The 19820-nt window shown below is 39.9% G+C and overlaps 1 protein-coding gene across 25 annotated transcripts in view; it reads left to right on the plus strand.

Annotated features, from left to right (window-relative positions):
* LOC103461768 (titin-like) overlaps positions 1–19820 on the plus strand; it is a 154451-nt gene that overhangs the window by 44993 nt on the left and 89638 nt on the right. For 6 of the 25 annotated variants that reach the window (XM_081604603.1, XM_081604606.1, XM_081604605.1 and 3 more), the window contains 44 exons: positions 692–979; positions 1187–1303; positions 1387–1669; positions 1754–1937; positions 2410–2490; positions 2631–2898; positions 2991–3008; positions 3200–3409; positions 3638–3715; positions 3800–3826; positions 3980–4036; positions 4120–4164; positions 4883–4942; positions 5133–5195; positions 5545–5616; positions 5786–5857; positions 6332–6493; positions 6768–6857; positions 7014–7103; positions 7237–7326; positions 7500–8258; positions 8630–9487; positions 9832–9909; positions 10030–10098; positions 10261–10332; positions 10523–10594; positions 10791–10862; positions 11056–11127; positions 11322–11396; positions 11589–11657; positions 11855–11920; positions 12133–12195; positions 12330–12404; positions 12567–12656; positions 12991–13026; positions 13234–15207; positions 15682–15732; positions 16594–16992; positions 17073–17351; positions 18188–18457; positions 18544–18683; positions 18768–18894; positions 19044–19310; positions 19426–19692. In XM_081604603.1, coding sequence (XP_081460729.1) covers positions 692–979; positions 1187–1303; positions 1387–1669; positions 1754–1937; positions 2410–2490; positions 2631–2898; positions 2991–3008; positions 3200–3409; positions 3638–3715; positions 3800–3826; positions 3980–4036; positions 4120–4164; positions 4883–4942; positions 5133–5195; positions 5545–5616; positions 5786–5857; positions 6332–6493; positions 6768–6857; positions 7014–7103; positions 7237–7326; positions 7500–8258; positions 8630–9487; positions 9832–9909; positions 10030–10098; positions 10261–10332; positions 10523–10594; positions 10791–10862; positions 11056–11127; positions 11322–11396; positions 11589–11657; positions 11855–11920; positions 12133–12195; positions 12330–12404; positions 12567–12656; positions 12991–13026; positions 13234–15207; positions 15682–15732; positions 16594–16992; positions 17073–17351; positions 18188–18457; positions 18544–18683; positions 18768–18894; positions 19044–19310; positions 19426–19692 — 8655 coding nt within the window. The remainder of the gene's footprint in view (positions 1–691; positions 980–1186; positions 1304–1386; positions 1670–1753; positions 1938–2409; positions 2491–2630; positions 2899–2990; positions 3009–3199; positions 3410–3637; positions 3716–3799; positions 3827–3979; positions 4037–4119; positions 4165–4882; positions 4943–5132; positions 5196–5544; positions 5617–5785; positions 5858–6331; positions 6494–6767; positions 6858–7013; positions 7104–7236; positions 7327–7499; positions 8259–8629; positions 9488–9831; positions 9910–10029; positions 10099–10260; positions 10333–10522; positions 10595–10790; positions 10863–11055; positions 11128–11321; positions 11397–11588; positions 11658–11854; positions 11921–12132; positions 12196–12329; positions 12405–12566; positions 12657–12990; positions 13027–13233; positions 15208–15681; positions 15733–16593; positions 16993–17072; positions 17352–18187; positions 18458–18543; positions 18684–18767; positions 18895–19043; positions 19311–19425; positions 19693–19820) is intronic. The other 19 variants (XM_081604604.1, XM_081604619.1, XM_081604614.1 and 16 more) reach the window with 18 other exon arrangements.

The raw sequence follows: 19820 nt of genomic DNA on the forward strand, positions 1-19820 counted from the left end.
ACTATTCTTTGGTTTAGATAAATCTGCTAGTCTAGCAAATCTAAATTGTTCTGTATGACATTTCCTTTGTCTCCTAAAATCTAGAGGTTAGTCTTCCGGAACATGACCTATCATACAAATTTATCTTAGAGTGTCCTCAAAAAGTTTTTTTTTCAACTCAAATGGGCAAGCTCACTTATTTTAAGCGTTTATTGCTGTATTTGTGGATGGTTATGACTTGCAGGTAATAAGAAACATGATCAGTTTCTCAGAAAATGAAAATATATATTTTTATTAATTCTCTTTACAAAGCGGTAAGTCACAAAAGGTAATTGCTGAAGACATTGTCTATTCAAAGAAGGCTATATCCAAGCATATAAATGGAAAGTTTAGTAGAAGGAAAAGTGATAGAAAACAGGTACACAAAATACATAGGATTGTGATAGAGAGTCCATTCAAGAGTTTGAGGGTTATTCACAAGGTGTGACCTGAAGCTGGAGTAAGACCTTCAAGAGTCAGCACAAACAGAAATACCAAGGACATGAGCTTCATGAGCTACTAATGTGCTGCTTAGATAGATTCTCTATGGACTACTGTCAAGAGAAAGATGAGAGACTATTTTAATTTTAACAAATACTGTAAAAAGTATTCTGTTATGTCATTATGTTAAAGGCAAGTATCTTCATTTATTCAGCCTCTTTCTTACCTTCAGAAACTGGTCAGCCTCCCAAATTTGACGTGACTCTGGAGCCAGTCACAGTGAACGAGGGGGAGAAGCTGAGCCTCAAATGCCATGTTAGAGGCTCCTCTCCTCTGACTGTCCAGTGGATGAAGGACAGGAGGGAGCTGAAGTCCAGTGATAAAACCAAAATCACATTTGTTGGTGGAACGGCCTCCCTTGAGGTCAGCTCCGCATCAAAGGAAGATGCAGGGGATTATCTGTGCAAGGCCAGCAATGCAGTCGGTAGTGACTTCTGCAAGTCCAAGGTCACTGTGAAGGGTAAGCAGTTGAACTTCCTGTAAAGTGTAAACAAGTCCAAGGTTTGATGAAAAACTAACCACTATATTTTAATCTACGTAAGTGTTTCCTACTAATGGTGTGTTTTGAAAGACCGTCAGATAGGTGTCCAACCTCATAAAGACCAGACTCAACTTGTTAAAGTAACTCTTCACTCACCGTCTCAGTTTGGTTTCTATGTATCTTCAGACAAAGGAGCCAAACCTTCACCCACCGAGGCACCGACCCCCGCTGCAGCTGCCCCAGTCAAAAGGCTCGACAACCTTTTCTTCATTGAAGAACCCAAAAACATTTCAGTCACAGAGAGTAAGGACATTCCTCTTCTTCCTCAAAACACTCCCATTTTAAGGTAAGGCTTTGCTTATATCTTTACATCTGCTTCTCTTCAGAGGGCACTGCAACCTTCATCGCCAAGATTGGAGGTGATCCAATCCCCAGCGTGAAGTGGATGAAGGGCAAATGGAGGCAGATCACCCCTGGTGGTCGTATCTCCATCGAGCACAAGGGCCAGGATGCCAAACTGGAGATCAGAGAGGTGACCAAGTCCGACTCTGGTCTCTATAGGTGTGTCGCCACTAACAAACATGGAGAGATCGAATCTGGCGCTGAGATGGAAGTCACCAAAAAGGAAGAAGGGGAAGGCATTGGAGATATCAGAACAAAACTCAAGAAGTAATACAAGTTCATTTCTATATTTCACCACTGACCACTGAAATATCCCTATCTGCTCAATGACTTCATGTGTGATATTTTCAGAACTCCCTCCAAGCAAAAGAGCCCAAAGAAACTTGAAAACATCAGTATTGTTGACTTGCTCAGAGGTCATGACCCTAAAGACTATGAGAGGATCCTCCGGGAACATGGGATCCATGACTACAGGGCCATCCTGCAGGCCGTGGAGTTCCTGAAGAGGGAGAAGGAGATGGAAACTGGAAAAGCGGTACTGGGGAAAACTGATTGTAATGGTGAAGCTGGATTGGTTTGTAATAGTACAGATTTGAAGGACGAATCTGCTCCATATTTTACTTGTATTATCCGTTTTCCTTAATTCAGAAAACAACCTTTCAACATCAACAATTCTAAAAAATATTCATTATATCTTAAGGTTTAGCTTAGAAAACTAAAAGGATTTTGCACCTTTCAGGTTAAATATTATGACAATGTAATATAATTGATTATCTGTTTCATGTATTACCAGTCAGGAGGTGGAGCCTACAGTATCTGTACCATTTAGGGTCTCTGCATCTCACAATAGTGTCTTTCTGAAGTGGTTTCAGATGATCAAACTGTTGTTGCTATTGTGGGAAACAATTTTTGTCGCAACAAGATAAATTGGGATGTTGCATATCTTTGATATTGACAACTGAAATATTGTGAAGGTGTTGCATTAATAGCCTTATACCCTGTGGCAGGAGGTGGAACATGGTGGTCGGGTTGAAGAGGAGGACATGGCCAGACTGATCCAGCAGCTGGAGGGACGTGTCGACACAGAGGTAAATGCCAGAACTAATTTCAGAACAAATAGTTCTTTATAGTAACACAGCTGTTTTACTCCACTACATGACCAACGTTCCATGTAGAAGAAAAAACAATAAAAAATATAAATGATCATAATTGATGTTTTTGTCCTTAGCCTGTGTCTGTGATGGAAGACATCTCTGACCAGACAACCACAGAGAACCAAACGGCAACTTTTGAGTGCGAGATCCAGATCAACTACCCAGAGATCTCTCTGACCTGGTACAAGGGAACGCAGAAACTGGAGAGCAATGATAAATACGAGATCAGCAGTGTGGGCAACCGCCACTACCTGAAAATTAAGAAATGCCAGGTCAAAGATGAGGGCAACTTCCGTGTGGTGTGTGGTCCTCACATCTCCAACGCCAAACTCACCGTAACAGGTAAGAGCGTTTTCCATGTCCTGTCCTTGCTGGAGCCCATTCTATGTGTTTGTAGTGTGTCCTTATGCGCCGATACTTTATCTCCTCATCAGGAGCTGATTACAAACCAGGTGAGTCAAACACAACTAGACTAACCTCTTTAAATCTGCCGGATATCCTGCAGTTTTTCTTTTCTGTGTTGTCTTGTTCATAGTATATTTTCCTTCAGAGAAGAAGAAAAGATCAAATGTGACACTTTGATAACTTCAGACAAAACACAACTCTTTAAAATTAAATGTCATCTTTAATTGTCTGATTTTAGCCGACCAAATTCAGTTTACTAAACGCATCCGAAACATCGAAGTCAGCGAACGTCACTCCGCCACCTTCGAGTGTGAGTTGTCCTTTGACAACGCAACCGTTTCGTGGTACAAAGACTCGTGGGAGCTCAAAGAAAGCCCCAAATATAACTTCAGGACAGAAGGCCGACGGCACTTTATGACGATCCGCAACGTGACAGCAGAGGACGAAGGTTTGTCAAAAAGATTTACCTTCTTTTTCCTCTGGAAGGACGTTTCTGACAAACAGAAATACAGAAGTTTCTTCTGTTCGTACCTACTCAATCAGAGCCAAGAATTCTTATTAAACCATGTTACAAAACACTGTAGAAAGTACGCAATCTGTATGCAGCATTAAACCAAAATTGTTTGAATCAGTTGTTGAGCCTTAAATAAATCAGAATAATGTCTCCACCTGCCAGGCGTTTACTCCGTGATCGCTCGCCTGGAGCCAATGGGAGAAGCTCGAAGCACCGCCGAGCTTTACCTCACAGGCAAAGGTCTGTTTTAGCCTACAGCAGCTGTCAGAGACGTTTACACCCATTCACAGATCTATTTACATCCGTCTACCTGTTTTTTCGCAGACGTTGGGTTAGGAAAGGTTCCTCAGGGTGAGTAGTTTCTTAAATCTTGGCAAAGCTCATAATGCTCAACCACATCATTCTGGTTATATAGTCTTATGGAAAAATGTGTCCTCCCACATTTAAAAAATAAAATCCAAGTTAACTTGAAATTTAATCACAATTTCATTAATGCACCTTCAGACATCCCAGATTCATCAGTTCAGCTCCCAGACATGAGCTCCATGATCATTTCCCAAGGTGAGTCTGGGACAAATAGGAATATTATTCACTTAGCATCTGTTTCGCCTACTTCGTTCACCTTTTTCTTTCTCTGTTAAAAGAATCATCCGAATTTTATCACCACGAGGAACGATCTGAAGTCAAAGGTACAACAAAAACGGACCTTTAAATGAGCGCTAGTGTTGTTTGAATCTGTGAACCTTCATCAGTTCCATCAAAACATTTCATCGTTACATTTAACCATCAAAATCATCATCATCTCCATCAACTCCTTCATCTCCATCCTTTAACTTTCCTCCCAAATAACAGTGTGATCCCGATAAACTCCCAGAATATTAACTATTTCACTTCATCCTCATGTCTGAAGTGCCGTGGAATAAATTTAACTCGCAAATAAATAAATAAATACATCTCGAATTCAACTGAGAACAATCTGTTGTGCAGAGGAGAATCATGGCTGAGTTAAAAAAATCTGCAGATTAACCTTGATATTTGCAACAAAAATGAGTTCAATTCAATTCGGTATCATCAATACAAAGCCAAGTCAGTAAGAAGATAATGAAGTACAAATCAATAAAAAGAAAGTATCAAGTATTAACTGTTATCAGATAAATTTGGATTCATAAATGTAGTAATTTGAGGTCAGACATTAAAAATAAATTATGTGATTTTTAAAAAATATATAATTATAGGGATTACACAAAACTATTCAAAACTAAAGCTTGAATCATAAATCCCAGAATTGCAAAAAACATTTAAATTAGTACAGAAAATGTTTGCCATGGTTCTGATCTGCACAGAAACGCCTCAGTGAACAAACCTGTGATCTGTAACAGCTGATTATCATTTAATGGTTTCCTGTAGAGTTTAAGAGTCTGACGGTTGAAGAAGAAACGGTTTCGGTTCGGTACTCCTCCGTCTCAGGTATCAGCGTTGTTCACTCCTTCATTTATACATCAGCCATCTTCTCACTGTTTGTCTGTTTTCAACTGGTTTTGGTCTTCATGTGTTGTGCCATTTTGTTACTCTGTTGATTTTTTTTTATCAATAATGTCGTCTTGTTATAATAGCCAGGTCTTGTTTTCTGTCTAAGTTCCCTTTTCTCCTCTGCCAGAAGAGAGAAAAGCTGTGGAAGAATATATTGACCGGACTGAAGTCAGAGAGGAAATCACTTCAGGTATAACAGCTTTAAAGCTATTCTGCAATGAGCTCTGGCTGAACCAACAAAACAAATCAAAAGCCGCTAACCCCAATGTTCACCTTATTAAACCCAGCTGCTGCTTGTAGAGGCTTTTCTTCTTCTGTAGATCTTAACTGTAGTTTTAACATGTGGTCTGTGGTGTTTGTGGTAGATCTTTAGTCTGTTTTTGTCTCCTCTTATCAATGTTTTGTTCTTCTTGACACGCTTCTCCTCTTATTCTCTTATTAACCCAAACTGAAGCTTTCTGCTCTGTAGATAGCAGAAAGCAGACTGCACAACCTAACTGTGTCTGGCTTTTAATCCAAACTTTCTTGATCTTTTAAAGTTCATGAGGTTTACAGGAAGCCAGAAGAGAAACCCTCTGAGCGTAAAGCTCCACACCCACCTGCCGTCACAGGTATCTGTAAATACCAAACTCTTTATTCATCATTGTTGTATCTTATTTCTGTTCTGTGTTCTCATGTTGGTTTATCAGACTTCTTTAGTTGTTTGTGTGTTCATGAAAAGATCTTCCTGTTGGTGTTTGTTGTGGGCAGAAAACTTAACTTCATAATAATGTTTTAAAGAACCTGAGGTAAAGAAGCCATGGCCTGATACTTTCACAACTCCTCAGCGAGAAGAACCGACAGTTCCACAAGGTAATATTTATGGCTGTGTTTTCTTATAAAGCTACTTGTATCATGTCTGGATGAGTCTTTATTGGCTCTAATTCTTCATTTTTAGGATAAAAATGGCTCAGAATACTCTAATTCTACAAACGTACCAAAAACAAACCACATTTTAAGCACAATAATTATAGACATGATGATTAAACATAGCACATTTCATTAAGTAAATTACTTCCAGCACTTTTGGAATTACTGATATATTTAATTTCTTTAATTAAATGAGCCATAATTTTAGATGTTTTTCTTCTTGACTCTTTGAATACATTTATTCATTGTTCTTCCAGTGCTTGAAGAGCATTGTGCTCTTGATATTGTCCATCACACAACTGTTTGTTTGTCTGTATTTCATGTGCTTGATAAATTGTCTTTTACTTCTTTTACTCTTTAAACTCTTGAATTAAGGGTATTTTTCATGACTTAAGTGTTTCTTTGTTAAATCTGAAGTATTCACCAAACCAAAGGCTGAACCCAAGCCAAAAGAACCAGAAAAGGTTCCTTCAGAACCAAAACGGCAGCTTCAGAAACCAGAGGTACCTGAACCTAAAGTGACCGAAGCACCAGAAGTAAAACCTGCCAAGAAAACTCCTGCAGTTCCTGAACCGAGAGGTAAAGGAGTGAATGTTCGATCAGAAAAACTACGTAACCCATGTCTTGTTTCATTTTCATATTGCTCTTAACATGATTTTGTGTTGGATATTATTTGCTGCTAACCTCTTGATTAGATCTTTAACATCTTCTCCAGTGTTGTCCTCTCATGGGTTTTCAGATTTCAACAAAACAAATCTTCTTCCTCTCTTTGAAATACTCTCTACTTGGTTTAAACAAAACTTTTATAATTAACTCTGTGTAAAGATGGGAATATTATTAATGTTCTCCAAAGTCCCAGCTGTAACCAAACCAGTGGAGGCCAAAGTCCATCCAGTCGCTGAGAGGATTGCTCCTCAAAAGACTGAGGAGATCTTACCAAGAGGTACTGGAACCACAATGTCCTGTTTGAATTTCGTATAAATGTGTTGAGATGGGAATCTTGTTTTGTGAAACTGGCTGTCCTGTTGGTGTCTCTGCTTACTGCACTCAACAGAGTGTACTACAGTCTTTAAAGCTGTTGTTTACATGTTCTTTAAAGCACCAGTGCTACCAAAGGCAGAAGAACCTTTAGTCCAGCCATCAGCAGCTGTGGTTACACCATCAGCACCAGAACGCCGACCAGCTGAAGGTATTCACCTCTGACCTTTTCTTCTGCCGTTATCTCCTCTTGTGTTTAGGTCTTTGAATTCACTCGCTTAGAGTGTAATCTTTGACAGTCTTGATTGTTAAGTTTGTACTAACCAAGAAAAATGTTCTTTAAGTAAAAGATGTAACCAGACCAGAGAAAGCAGTCGTCCAAACACCTGAATCTAAAATCCTTCCAGTCTGGACTGAAGCTGCTCCAGTTAAAGGTACTGCAGAGGTCATGTAACAAACTGCTTGTTAAATGATCTGCTAGTTTTCTCTTTTACTCTCTTTTATGGTAGTTTCTCTGGAACACATAATCTTTCAAAATGCTTAGCACTCGTAAGAGTGTGACTTAAACTCTTTAAAACATTTCTCTTGTAATTACTGTTCTTCTAAGTTGCCTCAGAAAGGAAGGAGCTTGAAGTTACTGGAAAACCAGCCCCATTCATTGCTGAGAGTGAGCCAGAGGTACTCAAGTTTACGCCTCAAACAGAAGAAGAACCAAAGTTTGGAGAAAAAACTAAGAAGGCTTTTGAAGAAGTGGAGAAGGTCATCAAGTTTCCTAAAACGGTTGATGAAGCCAAAATGCCAAGAGAAATTGAAAAGTTACCTGATGCAACAAAAATGGTTCCAGAAACACAAACAAAGGTTCCAGAAAAAACAAAGATGATTACTAAAACACCAGAGGTGGTTTCTGAAGCACCAGGCAAATTTCCAGGAAAGTCAAAAGGAGAAATAAAGAGGGGTCAAGAGGTTCCCAAAAAGGTTCCAGAAACACAGACGAAGGTTCCAGAAAAAACAAAGATGATTACTGAATCACCAAAGGTGGTTTCTGAAGCACCATCCAAGGTTCCAGAAAAGTCAGAAGAGGAGATAAAATGGAGCCAAGAGCTTCCCAAAAGGGTTCCAGAAACACAAAAGATGGTTCCAGAAAAACCAAAAGAAAAGAAAGTTTTACAGGAACCAGAGAAGATTTTGATGGTTCCCAAAAAAGTTCCTGAAACACCAAAGAAAGTTATAGAGGAAATGAAGGTTAAGGAGCCACCAGCAAACCTAAGGCATACAACAGAAGCTTCACAGGTTGAAATAGTGAAGACCCCTCCAGGTTACAGAGCCCCACAGCAACAAGAGAAGGTTGAAAAACCTCAGCAACAAGGTAGATATGTCTACTTGATGGTTTCAAAGATCTTATCAACTAATCTTTGCTCATCTTGATCTTCTAATGTGTTATCTTGAGGTTTCTTGTCAGAGGTTTGTTAAATTTGTGCCACATCTTTTAGCTGCTATGTCTGTAAAGCTCATGGAAGTTATCAAAAAACTAACCACACCCAAGCATAAGGTGTGAACAGTAACCAAAGACGACAAAAATGTTACCTGTTAGGTTTAAGTGAAAATGCATAGTGAGACATTAATATACTAATATCTATGTGTTTCTGTCCTGATCTTTTTTATATGTTTGGTTCTTCTTGGCCACCGCTTCATGGTGCATTTCTTCAATCTTGGGTGATGTCTCCAAAAATATCTCAGTTTGTCTGGAGAATGACCTAAAACAACAAACAGTTGTTGAAGACATTAAGAGGTTTGTTCCTGAAGAAAGTTTCACTCCAACAACTGTTGAACTCAAGCAAGAAGTTCAAAGATCTGAAAGAAGATTCAACCACGAGGAGTCAGTTGTAAGAGATCACAGAACTTCATATCAGGGGGAAGAACAAATAGAGAAAACAGAAGTTCTTACAAGGTTCAGAGAAGATCATGAAGTGACAGAGTCTAAATATTTGAGGTACACTGAAGAATATGAGTATGAAAAACTGGAAGACGTTAAAGTTTCAAGAGAAATGAAAATTGAATCTGTGATCTCAATTTCTCCACCTCTAACTGAAACTGAGCTTTCATCAAAAGAGCCCAGAGCCCAACCTGCAGTTACTCCAACAGACATAGATGTTTCTCTAGTTAAAGATGATGTTCCATTTAAAAAAGACTCTTTCAAGAAAACTCAAGACATAATAGAACAGAAGCCTAGCTTTTATTCAGCTGCAGAGGATAGAAAAGACCCTTTTGTTTCAGCAAAGCATCTAGAAACCAAAGAAGAAATTACAAAGAAGTATGATGAATCTCTTTCCAAAATTGAGAAAGTACCTAAAGAGAAAGTATCAGCAGAAATTGTGATCCAACCTGAGAAATCTCAAGCTGGACCTGTGAAGACATCTGGAGTCCCTGAGCATCAAAGTCTGTCATCTCCAAAGCCATCACATTCAAAATCAAAAGAAATCTTTTTTGAGACCGATTATTCAGAGGAAGCTACAACCACTGAAAGAAAAACTCAAAGAAGAGAAGATATGAAAGAGGAAAACCTTACACTGAAGACTCTGCAACCTCTTGAGAAAGGTATTCTTGTAAATTTGATCGCTTAAGATCAAACTCTTGAAATATTATATTTATCCTAGTCCAGCATAATGTTGGAACAGGAAACCTGTTACACTAATCTAACCCATAAAGGTTAGATTAGTTTGTATGTCCTGCTTTTTGTGTGTCCTGTTTTTGTATTGTTGAGAATGTATGTCTTAGGAAAAACTCTTTTTTGTTTAAATCTTTAGTTTTTTATTTTTTTTATTTTACACATTCTTGCTGGTGCAGATTGGACTTTATAATAACTGCACCATCTCCTTGTCTTAGTCCTTTGTGAACATCATCATGCCTTAGTTGTGATCTTGGTATCTTTTATTTTAAAGTGTCTCCCCCTGAAGTGAAGAAACCTTCTGCACCAGCACCAAAGCCTTCATATCCTCCAAAAGTTACTCCTCCTGCAGGTAGTTCAATTGGTTCTTGCTGTCATTTATGAGTCAGCCATGTTTGTCTTGTATGTGCTTGTATAAGCTTAATGTTTTCTTGATCATGACTTGGGCATATTCCCAAATTATCTCCTTCAGAGGCAAAGAAACCTTCTGAACCTGAACCAAAGCCGACACATCCTCCCCCTAAAGTTACTGCCCCTGCAGGTAGTGCTCCATTTATGTGTTTCTTGCTGCCATATATGAGTCACCCATGTTTGTCTGTATGTCCCATTGTGTTGAGGCCATCTCTTAACCTGTTTGATGATGGCCAAGCTTAATGTTTTCTTGATCGTCATGATCATGACATTCCCAAACTATCTCCTTCAGAGGAGAAGAAACTTTCTGCACCAGAACCAAAGCCTTCACCTCCTCCTCCTCCTAAAGTTACTCCTCCTATAGGTTGGTTTGTTCACGTGTTTCTTGCTGGCATTCATGAGTCAGCCATGTTTGTTTGTATGTCCCTTTGTATTGATGCTGTATCTTAATTAACGTCCATGGATTATCATGTTTTAAGTTGTGCCAGTACATGATGTCCAAGATTAGTGTTTTCTAGATCATAATGGGTTTATTCCCAAATTATTTCCTCCAGAGGAGAAGAAACTTTCTGCACCAGAACCAAAGCCCTCACCTCCTCCTCCTCCTAAAGTTACTCTTCCTCAAGGTAGTTCTTGGTCCATGTGTTTCTTTTTCTTGCTGGCATTCATGAGTCAGCCATGTTTGTTTTCGTGACCATTTATGTTGAAACCATGTCTTAATATCCCCATGGATTATCACATTTTGAGTTGTGCAGGAACATGCTTTACAAGCTTAGTGTTTGCTTGATCATAATGGGTGTTTTCACAAATTATTTACACCAGAGGAGAAGAAACCTTCTGTACCAGAACCAAAGCCCTCGCCTCCTCCTCCTCCTAAAGTTACTCCTTCTGCAGGTAGTCTAATTTATTCATGTGTTCATTTTTCTTGCTGGTTTCATGAGTCAGCCATGTTTGTCTTTATGTCCATTCATGTTGATGCCATCTCATATTATGTGCTCTAATTGTCGAGTTTAAGTTGCGCCAGTTTCTGCTTTCTGAACGTTTTCTTAATGATGACTCGGGTGTATCCCCAAACTATCTCCTTCAGAGGAGAAGAAACCTTCTGCACCAGAAGCAAAGCCCTCACCTCCTCCTCCTCCTAAAGTTACTCCTCCTGCAGGTAGTCTGATTTGTTGACGTCTTTCTTCTTGTTGACATCATGAGTCAGCCATGTTTGTCTTTATGTCCATCCATGTTGATACCATCTCTTAACATGTCTTTGGATTGTCGTATTTTAAGTTGTGCCAGTACAGGCTTCCAAGGCTTAATGTTTTCTTGATCAAAATGGGTCTACTCCCACATTATCTCCTTCAGAGGAGAAGAAACCTTCTGCACCAGAAGCAAAGCCTTCACCTCCTGCTCCACCTCAGAAAGTTACTCCTTCTGCAGGTAGTTTAATTTGTTCATGTTTTTCTTCTTGCTGACATCACGAGTCAGCCATGTTTGTCTTATGTCCATTTATGTTGATATAATGTCTTAACATGTCTGCAAGTTGTCTTTTAAGTTGTGGCACTATGTGCTTTTCAAGCTTAGTTTGTTCTTGATCATGACTTGGGTGTATTCCCAAATTATCTCCTTCAGAGAAGAAAGCAGCACCAGAACCAAAGCCTTCACCACCTGCTCCTCCTCCTCAGAAAGTTACTCCTGCAGGTAGTGTGATTGGTTTGTGTTCATCTTCTTTGCTGACCTTAAAGGTCATCCATGTTTGTCTTTATATACGTTGGTGTTGACACTGTCTCTTAACTTGTCAAGTATTTTTCATGTTTTTAGTGGTTCCAGTATTTTCTTTACAATCTTAATGGTATTTTTATTATGAGCTGGATGTAATCCCAAATTATCTCCCCCAGAGGGGAAGAAACCATCACCAGAGCCAAAGCCTTCTGTTCCTCCTCAAAAAGTTTCTCCTCCTGCAGGTACTTTTTTTCTCTCTTATTATTTATGTTGTCAGCTTTTTTCTGTGTCTGGTTCGTTTCTTGGTTGGAGGATAAAAAGACTCCTGTTTTTCTTTGGTTTCATTGTATTCGTTGTCTTATCTTATGCAACCTTTCACTGCTTTTGTCAGTGTCCTTGTGGCCTTGCTATTGTCCTGGTCATGATCTTGCATCTTATTTATTATTTCCTCCAGAGGAGAAGAAAACATCTGTATCTGAACCAGCAGCTCCTTCACCCAAAGTTGCTCCTCCTGCAGGTAGTTTATTCAGTCTTGGGTCTCTGAATTATTTTCTTAACTCTTGATATGTCAGTTTTTGTAATGTGTTGTCACCTTTGCATCTTTTGTCATGTTGGTCTTTACGTTTTTTTGTGGTATCTTGTACTCTCAAGTGTCTCCTCCAGAAGAAAAGAAGCCGTCTCCAGTATCAAGACAACAACCAGCAGAAAAAGTAGTTTCTCCAGAAGGTAGTTTCTTCTGTTTGCCATTCTTATCTCTGTCTCTCTTCGTCCTCAGTCAAATCTGTTGGTCATAGCAGCAGTGACATCTTTAAGACAGTCTGTTTTATTCAGTTGTTGTTTGTTGAGTGGATCATTGTCAGTGATTTAATTGAGTTGGCGTTCTTGTAGCTCCAGTTGCGCCAGTGGAGAAGAAACCTTCTGAGCCCAGTGTAAAGGCTGAACCTACCACCGTTTCAGAAAGAATTTCTCCACCTGAAGGTAAAATTTCTTTTCTTCATCTTCCTTTATGTGTGTTTGACTTTTTCCTCTTTTGATTCTAAAAAATGTTATTGTTTGATTTGTTTACCTTAATGTCTTTACTGTTTGATGTTGTCTGCACAACTTTTTTTACAGTCCTTCACATCATAAATATCTGTTGTACGAGACGAATTTATGTAATAAACAGGTATAAAGTGCATTTATATTACAGCAAAAAAGGATGTTCAATGGACCAAAACTGAGATTGTTTTTGTCTTTCTTTGTCTTTGGCTTTAAATGTGGCTTTTGTTTGTACAGTGTTTGCTTATAATTGGTCTTGTTTAAATTTTTGCAGACAAGGAACCAGTTTCAGCTCCTGGACCAACTAAAGGTATAAAAAAGTGAATTTATCTTAACAGTAAAACCATTTATCTTGTTATTTTAAAGGTTTTACTCATAAACCTTTAAAAACAATCTTTTTTGTGTTGTTGTGATGTGTGATCTTTGTGTTGTTAAAAACAAATGTTTCATCCAAAGGATGTTTCTACATGTTCAAATGTGAGTGTCATAAAAGATGTTTTTACTCCCTCAGCCACAGTGCCAACTCTTAAGCAAAAGGGTAAAATTCCCATTGAGGAGGATAAAACTACTGAGGTTCCTAAACTAAAGAGTAAAATGACCATAAAACCCAAAGAGAAAGAGCCAGAAATGGAGACCATTCAGTTGAAGAAGGTTCCGGTAAAACCTCCAGAGCCCGAGAAACAGGTTGTAACTCATAAAGCAGAAATGATAAGACATCATGATCCAGAGCTATCAGTGCGAGGACTTCATGATAGAGAAGAACGGGAGATCATCACGCTTGGAAGAACTGAACGAGTCTTCATAGCAGAACAGGAAACAATTCAACTGAGTCAAATTGAGGAGACTGAAACAATTAAAATTGTCCAAATAACAGAGAAAGAAGGTTGGACACGAACCACAAAACCCAGGAAAGAAGAGGAACCCGAGGTTCTCAGTGTAGATAAGAAGAAAATAAAGAAACTACCAAAGACAGAGGAACAACAAGAATCTGTGAAACTAAAACCATTTGAAAAGCCTGGAAAGTTAGAACAAGAGCAAGAGAAGATCAAACTGAAACAGGTTCCAAGTAAGCCTAAAGAACTTGAAAAGGAAATTTCAAAGGATAAACCTGAAACGACAAAACAACGTGACACTGAACCGAGAGTCCAGAAACCTCAAGCGAGAGAAGATCGAGAGATAATCCCACTTGGAAGACCTGAAAGAGTCTCTGTTCCTGCCGAGGAGCCATCTAAAGGTGGTCAAACAGAAAAACCTGAACAGCCAGAGGAAGATGAGAAATCTAAGTGGACCAGAACCACAAAGGCACCAAAGGAAGGAGACGCTGAGCCAGATGTATCAAAAAAGAAAATCAAGAAATTACCAAAGAAAGATGAAGAACCAGAAGTTGTGACATTGAAGCCTTTTGAAAAACCCACAAAACAAGAAGCATCCGAACAAGCTAAGACTAAAGATGAAGGTCGGGCAACGACAGATACTGAGCGCTCTCCTTTTAAATTGGGTGAGATGTTGCTCAAAGATCCACCTACATCGGCTCTAAAAAACAAAGAAGACAAAGATGTTTCTTTGACAAGTTCTGACACAAGTCCGGATATTATCAAATCCCAACCAGAACCACCACAAAAGAAAAAGGTTGATCAAGTACCTAAGGATGAAGAAACTACAGCAGCTGATAAACCTAAAGTTAAACCTAAAGTGATTCCCAAACCAGAGGAAAAGGATGAGCAGGTTGTGTTGAAGCCTTTCACCAAAGTCACTAAGCCAGAAGAAGTCCCTGATGAAGAGATAAAGAAGCCTGTAGACACAAAGATGCCAGACAAGACAACCAAAGACAGGAAAGATACAGAGAAACAGAAACCTGTGAAGAAGGAGGAACTGTCTGTTCCAGCCAAGAAACCAAGTCCTACACATCTTAAAGAGAAGATCTCACCTACTGAAGCAGAGAAGGTCCCAGCAAAACCATCTGATGTGTTAAAGAAAGATGTTGAACTCAAAAAGACTCCTTCTCCCACGGTCAGCACAGAGAAAGCAGAAGACAAAAAGCCCACAAAGCCTGTTGAGGAGCCGAAGAAGGCTGAGCTAAAAAAGACTCCACCGTCTAAGGTGGAGAAGCAGAAAGATGTGGAGAAAGTTCCAGCTGAGAGAAAGCCAAGTTCAGAAAAAGTCAAAGAGATCCCAAAAGCTGTTTCCCCCAAAGACTCCGTTGAAGCCGTAACACTCAAAAAAGTTCCCAATAAGCCATCAGAGGAAGAGGTCTCAGAATCAGAAAAGCTTGATAAAGGTCGGATCCCCCTTTCGAAGGAGATTTCTCCTGGAGCTGTGCAAATGAAGAGGGTGACAACTCAGCCTGAGGAGGAGGTCTTTGAAAATGAGCCTGAAGAAGGCGAGGTTGAGGAGGAATCCTGGGGCTGGGATCTTGTTCCCTCAGAGGACTGGGAAGGTGAAGAGGTGGATGGGGCCGTTGAGACTCCGGGTATGCCTGGTGCCAGACGAGGTGAGACGAGCGAACTCTTCCAGCTGATTCTGGAGCCTCTTCATCCCATCCCAGACCTCTCATCTAATCCTCATCACATCTTCTTTGATCACTTTATCCATTTTCTTCATCTCACGCTGATGAATTCATCTGTGTGTCTGTCAGTTGTATCTATCCATCATCCCATCTGCTGTATTGTTTCCATCTTTTCATTCATCATATCCAGTCTTCCCAGTTGCAGAACAGATGTTTGTCTTCACTGCTGTGGATTTGTCTTTGTTGTCTAAGCAAATGTCCTTTCAATCATCTCATCCCATTATGTTTCCATTTCATCTTCCAGGTCTTTCAAGTCTCTGTTCACATGTGACGTCTCATATTCCCATGTTTGCTCTTTGAATTGTTTACATGTTTTTTCCTTGGTGTCTTCTGGAACTGTACTCTCCAATAGGTGATCAAGAGATGGTCTTAAAACTTGTCTTATTGTTTCTTGTTCAGATGGGAAACCAAGTGACGAGCCTCCGAAAGGCAGAGGCAGAGGATTTGGGGGTGAGGATTTTACTGATAAAAACCCCATCGGTGCAAAAAACTGCATGAGCTGATGTCTGGAGCAAATTGTCTTTGTTCCCTCTGCTGCTGTTAACCAGTTTGGTGTTTTGTCTCAGTCATTGTGTCCAATCATTATCGCTTTCTGATGACAAGAAAAATGGCTGGAAATTAAACTTGCTTTTTTTCATATGCAAATCAGTCAGACAGGGAACAATCTGCAGCTCATAGTTATTAGGGTATTGACAGATGATTGATGGAAAGCGACTGCTGGTGTTGATAGGTAAAATAAAATGCAATTAATTCAAAGTATTCTGTAGCTAAAGGTAAGTAAATGAGGGCATATTTGTTAAGGTTCAGGTGAACATTTTAAGATTTCCTTCATCCAGTGGCTTCACCTTTCATTTAAGGAAGATGATGCATAGAAATCAGCTGTTGGGTGAACTTCCTTTAATACGTTTTGCTATCTTTGTCTGTGCTTTGGTTGACTTGGTTCTGTCCTTCTGTGTTTGGACTCTTCTCTGAAATCTGTTTGTTCTAAGTGATCCTGCTTCAACAAGTCTTAACAAGTACTTTTCTGTGATGTTCTAACAGTAGGACTTTAAACCTACAGCTTATTTTATGTCTGAAAAATGACTTTGTGTCAAATGTTTTGTCTTGTTCTTCATCCATTTGTATACCTGAAACTAATTAATTCTGCTTCATCTTAGCAAAACTTTTTTTGTGCTCTTCTAACAGCAGAACTTTAAATCTACAACACATTTTATGTCTGGAACATGACTTTGTGTGAAATGCTTTGCTTCGTTCTTCATCCACTCCAACACCTGAAACTAATTGAGTAAGTTTTTATTTCTGATTCTGCAGCAAGACAAACTCCCTCTCCTGGTGATGGTGGAAGGGGTCGGGGCATGAAACCCGGTGGAAAAGGTCCAACACCACCAGAGGAACCGTTTGCAGGCTTCAAGCTCAAACCTGTGGCTTTGAAGTTTGTGAAGAAGATTCAAGACATTGTGCTGCAGGAGGCCGAGTCCATCGGCTCATCGGCCGTGTTTGAGTGTGAGGTCACACCCTCTACAGCCGTCACCTCCTGGATGAAGGATGACAGTAACCTGCGTGAGAGTCCCAAGCATAAGTTCACCTCTGATGGCAAAGATCGGAAGCTGCACATCATTGATGTCCAGCTGTCCGACACTGGAGAATACACCTGCGTGGCCAAGAATGCAGGAAAGGAGATTACCTGCACTGCTAAGCTCATAGTTGAGGGTAAGCTAAAACCTGTTCAGACTCGGGTGGCTTGAAGAAATTGCCCTCATAGCATTGGAAACACTTTCCTCTCTCCACAGAGCTCCCTGTAAAATGGCTGAAGGAGTTGGAACCTGAGAACTCATGCATAAAAGGTCAACCAATGTACCTGATCTGTGAGCTGAACAAAGAAAGAGACGTGGTGTGGAAGCGGAATGGAGAGCTACTGAAGAAAAAGGCTGGAAAAGTGGCCATTAATGTGATCGGTATGCAGCACGCTGTGACCATCCAGAACGTCACTGATGAGGATGCAGGCCTCTACACCTGCGAAGTAGATGGTCAGGCAGACGTCAAAACCTCAACCAACGTCAAAGTGAATGGTGAGCTATCAGCAGCATGAAGGAATCTTCAGACACGAACACAACAACTGCAGACAATGTTATTACCAAACTAATCAGACGATTTGTGTTTGCAGGTAATCTTTCATGCATTAATATGACAGTTGTAGGAGAAATATATCATTTACCATAGAAGGCTGGTGGTTAAAGTATTGGACAAAAAATAAAAACCCTCCATACAAACAAGCGAAATCAGAGAGATTTCTGTCTTTATAAAAACAGATTGTAAATAGACTGAAACCATAAAAAGTAAAAAAAAAAATCTAATCAAGCAATCACAAACCTCTAGTTCTTAGTACTCTTTTACTAGAAGGTTTGCTCCATACATTATCAGATCATCGTTTCTCTCCATACAAATTGAATGTAGGTGAAATGCAAGAATCGTTTGGTATCCAAACGAAGGAAAAGCAGCATGTCTGTGAATGAAAGAGTCTAAACTAATCCTAGAAGCACTAAAATATAAAACCATGTGTTTTAACCGTTTTTGTTTTTGTTTTAGAGACAAAAATGTCTTCTGTGTTTCCTGAATTCAACATTTGAAATTACAGGTCGAACAGGTTGCTAAACTTTCCAAGACAGAGTTTTAACTCCTGTGAATAATTAGTGTTTTTTCAGGTTTCACACAACAAACCTGGACGTCGTCAGCATACCAAGGAATGGCAGTAATTATTCCAGATGATTTTAAATACTGGACACACAAGACAAAAACAACTTATCCAACATGATTGTCTGAAGTCAATATGTTAAAATTGTCTTTTTAAATGTGGGCGTTTTTAGGTATGACCTAGCTTCCTATAAGGTGACCCTTCCCTTTGCAGAAATCATCAAAGACTGGCTGGTGAAGCCTCTGAGGGACCAGCATGTGAAACCAAAGTCCAAGGCCACATTCAAATGTGAGCTGTTCAAAGACACTCCCAATTGGAAATGGTACAAAGGCGAGAACGAACTCGCTCCTTCTGACAAAGTTGAGATCGACAAAGATGGAAAGGATATGAAGCTCACCATCAACAACTGCCAACCTGATGACGTGTCAGATTACACCATCGAAGTTGAAAATCGAAGATACACAGCCAAACTCACCCTGGGAGGTTTGTTCACGGAATCAACATTTGAACAGTTTGAAAGTTGTAAATGAACGGTTTTGTTGAACATTTAAAAACTTCTACATTTACAGAGCGTGAAGCTGAAGTCCTGAAACCTCTTGCCAGTGTTGAGGTGGTTGAGAAGGAGGAAGCTCACTTCGACACTGAAATATCTGAGCATGATGTTCCTGGTGAATGGAAACTCAGAGGCCAGGTGTTGACCAGGTCTCCGGTACGTTATTTGAAAAAGGTTATATCGTTGCTTTCAATAAAAAGCTCTCCAGGATTTTTGATGTGAATACTTTTCTTTCCTCAGACATGTGACATTAAAGCAGAGGCCGGAAAGCGCTTCCTTACACTGAAGAACGTGCAGCTGGATCAGGCTGGAGAAGTGTCGTACCAGGCTCTGAATGCTGTCACCAGTGCCATGCTCACCGTTAAAGGTACAAACCCGTCTCAAACACACTGACTCGGTTTGTCTATGTTTGTTTCAAGTCCCTGCATCTATTTGTCTTGTGGAATGGAGGCACTGCTGGAAAACCGTCTGTGTTTTGCTTTTGTCAATAATGGCTAAATTATTCGCATCTCCCAGAGATCGAAATGGGCTTTGTTGAAACGCTGAAGGATGTGTCTGTGCCTGAAAAGAAACAGGCTAAGTTTGAATGCACCGTCACTAAGGATATACCAAAGGTCATGTGGTTTAAGGGGGTGGAAATAATCACCCCGAGCCCCAAATATGAAATAATTGATGATGGGAAGAAACACATGCTGATTGTAAACAGCTGTGAGTTTGATGATGAGTCTCACTATTCAATAGAGGTATTGGACAAAAGGTCAACGGCTCAGCTGACGGTGGAAGGTAAGAACGGCCATGCTTCGTGTCTCCTCTGTGTGCTCATTCCATGTTTGTGGCTTCAAAGTGTTGGATGGCATCAAACGCTCCTGTCTGTGTGCACTGACCTGCTGTATTCCAGGCATGAGGCTCAAATTTGTGCAGCAACTTAAGGACCAAACGATCAAAGAAGGTAGCTCGGTGCACTTTGATATCGAGTTGACTCACGAGAACGTGCCGGTGGTTTGGTACCGAAACGAAGTCAAACTCCACGTGAGTCGAACGGTGCTGATGCACGTGGAAGGAAGGAGACACACTCTAGAAATGAGGAGTTTGAGTCTAGATGATACCTGCCAGATAAAGGCAGAAGCCAAGGGAATTTACTCCTCAGCCAAACTGACAGTCATAGGTAACAGCATGCTCTCCTTTACTGGGTTTTCTCTCACTGCCTTTTATTTTACTGTTTATCAGATAGGAGCTATACAAGTCTCTTTTGAGTGATTGATGTGTAAATATTACAGTTTATTGCAGGAACCA

The sequence above is a fragment of the Poecilia reticulata genome, chromosome 2, assembly GCF_904066995.2.
Source record: "Poecilia reticulata chromosome 2, P_reticulata-male-v2, whole genome shotgun sequence".
Taxonomy (NCBI): domain Eukaryota; kingdom Metazoa; phylum Chordata; class Actinopteri; order Cyprinodontiformes; family Poeciliidae; genus Poecilia; species Poecilia reticulata.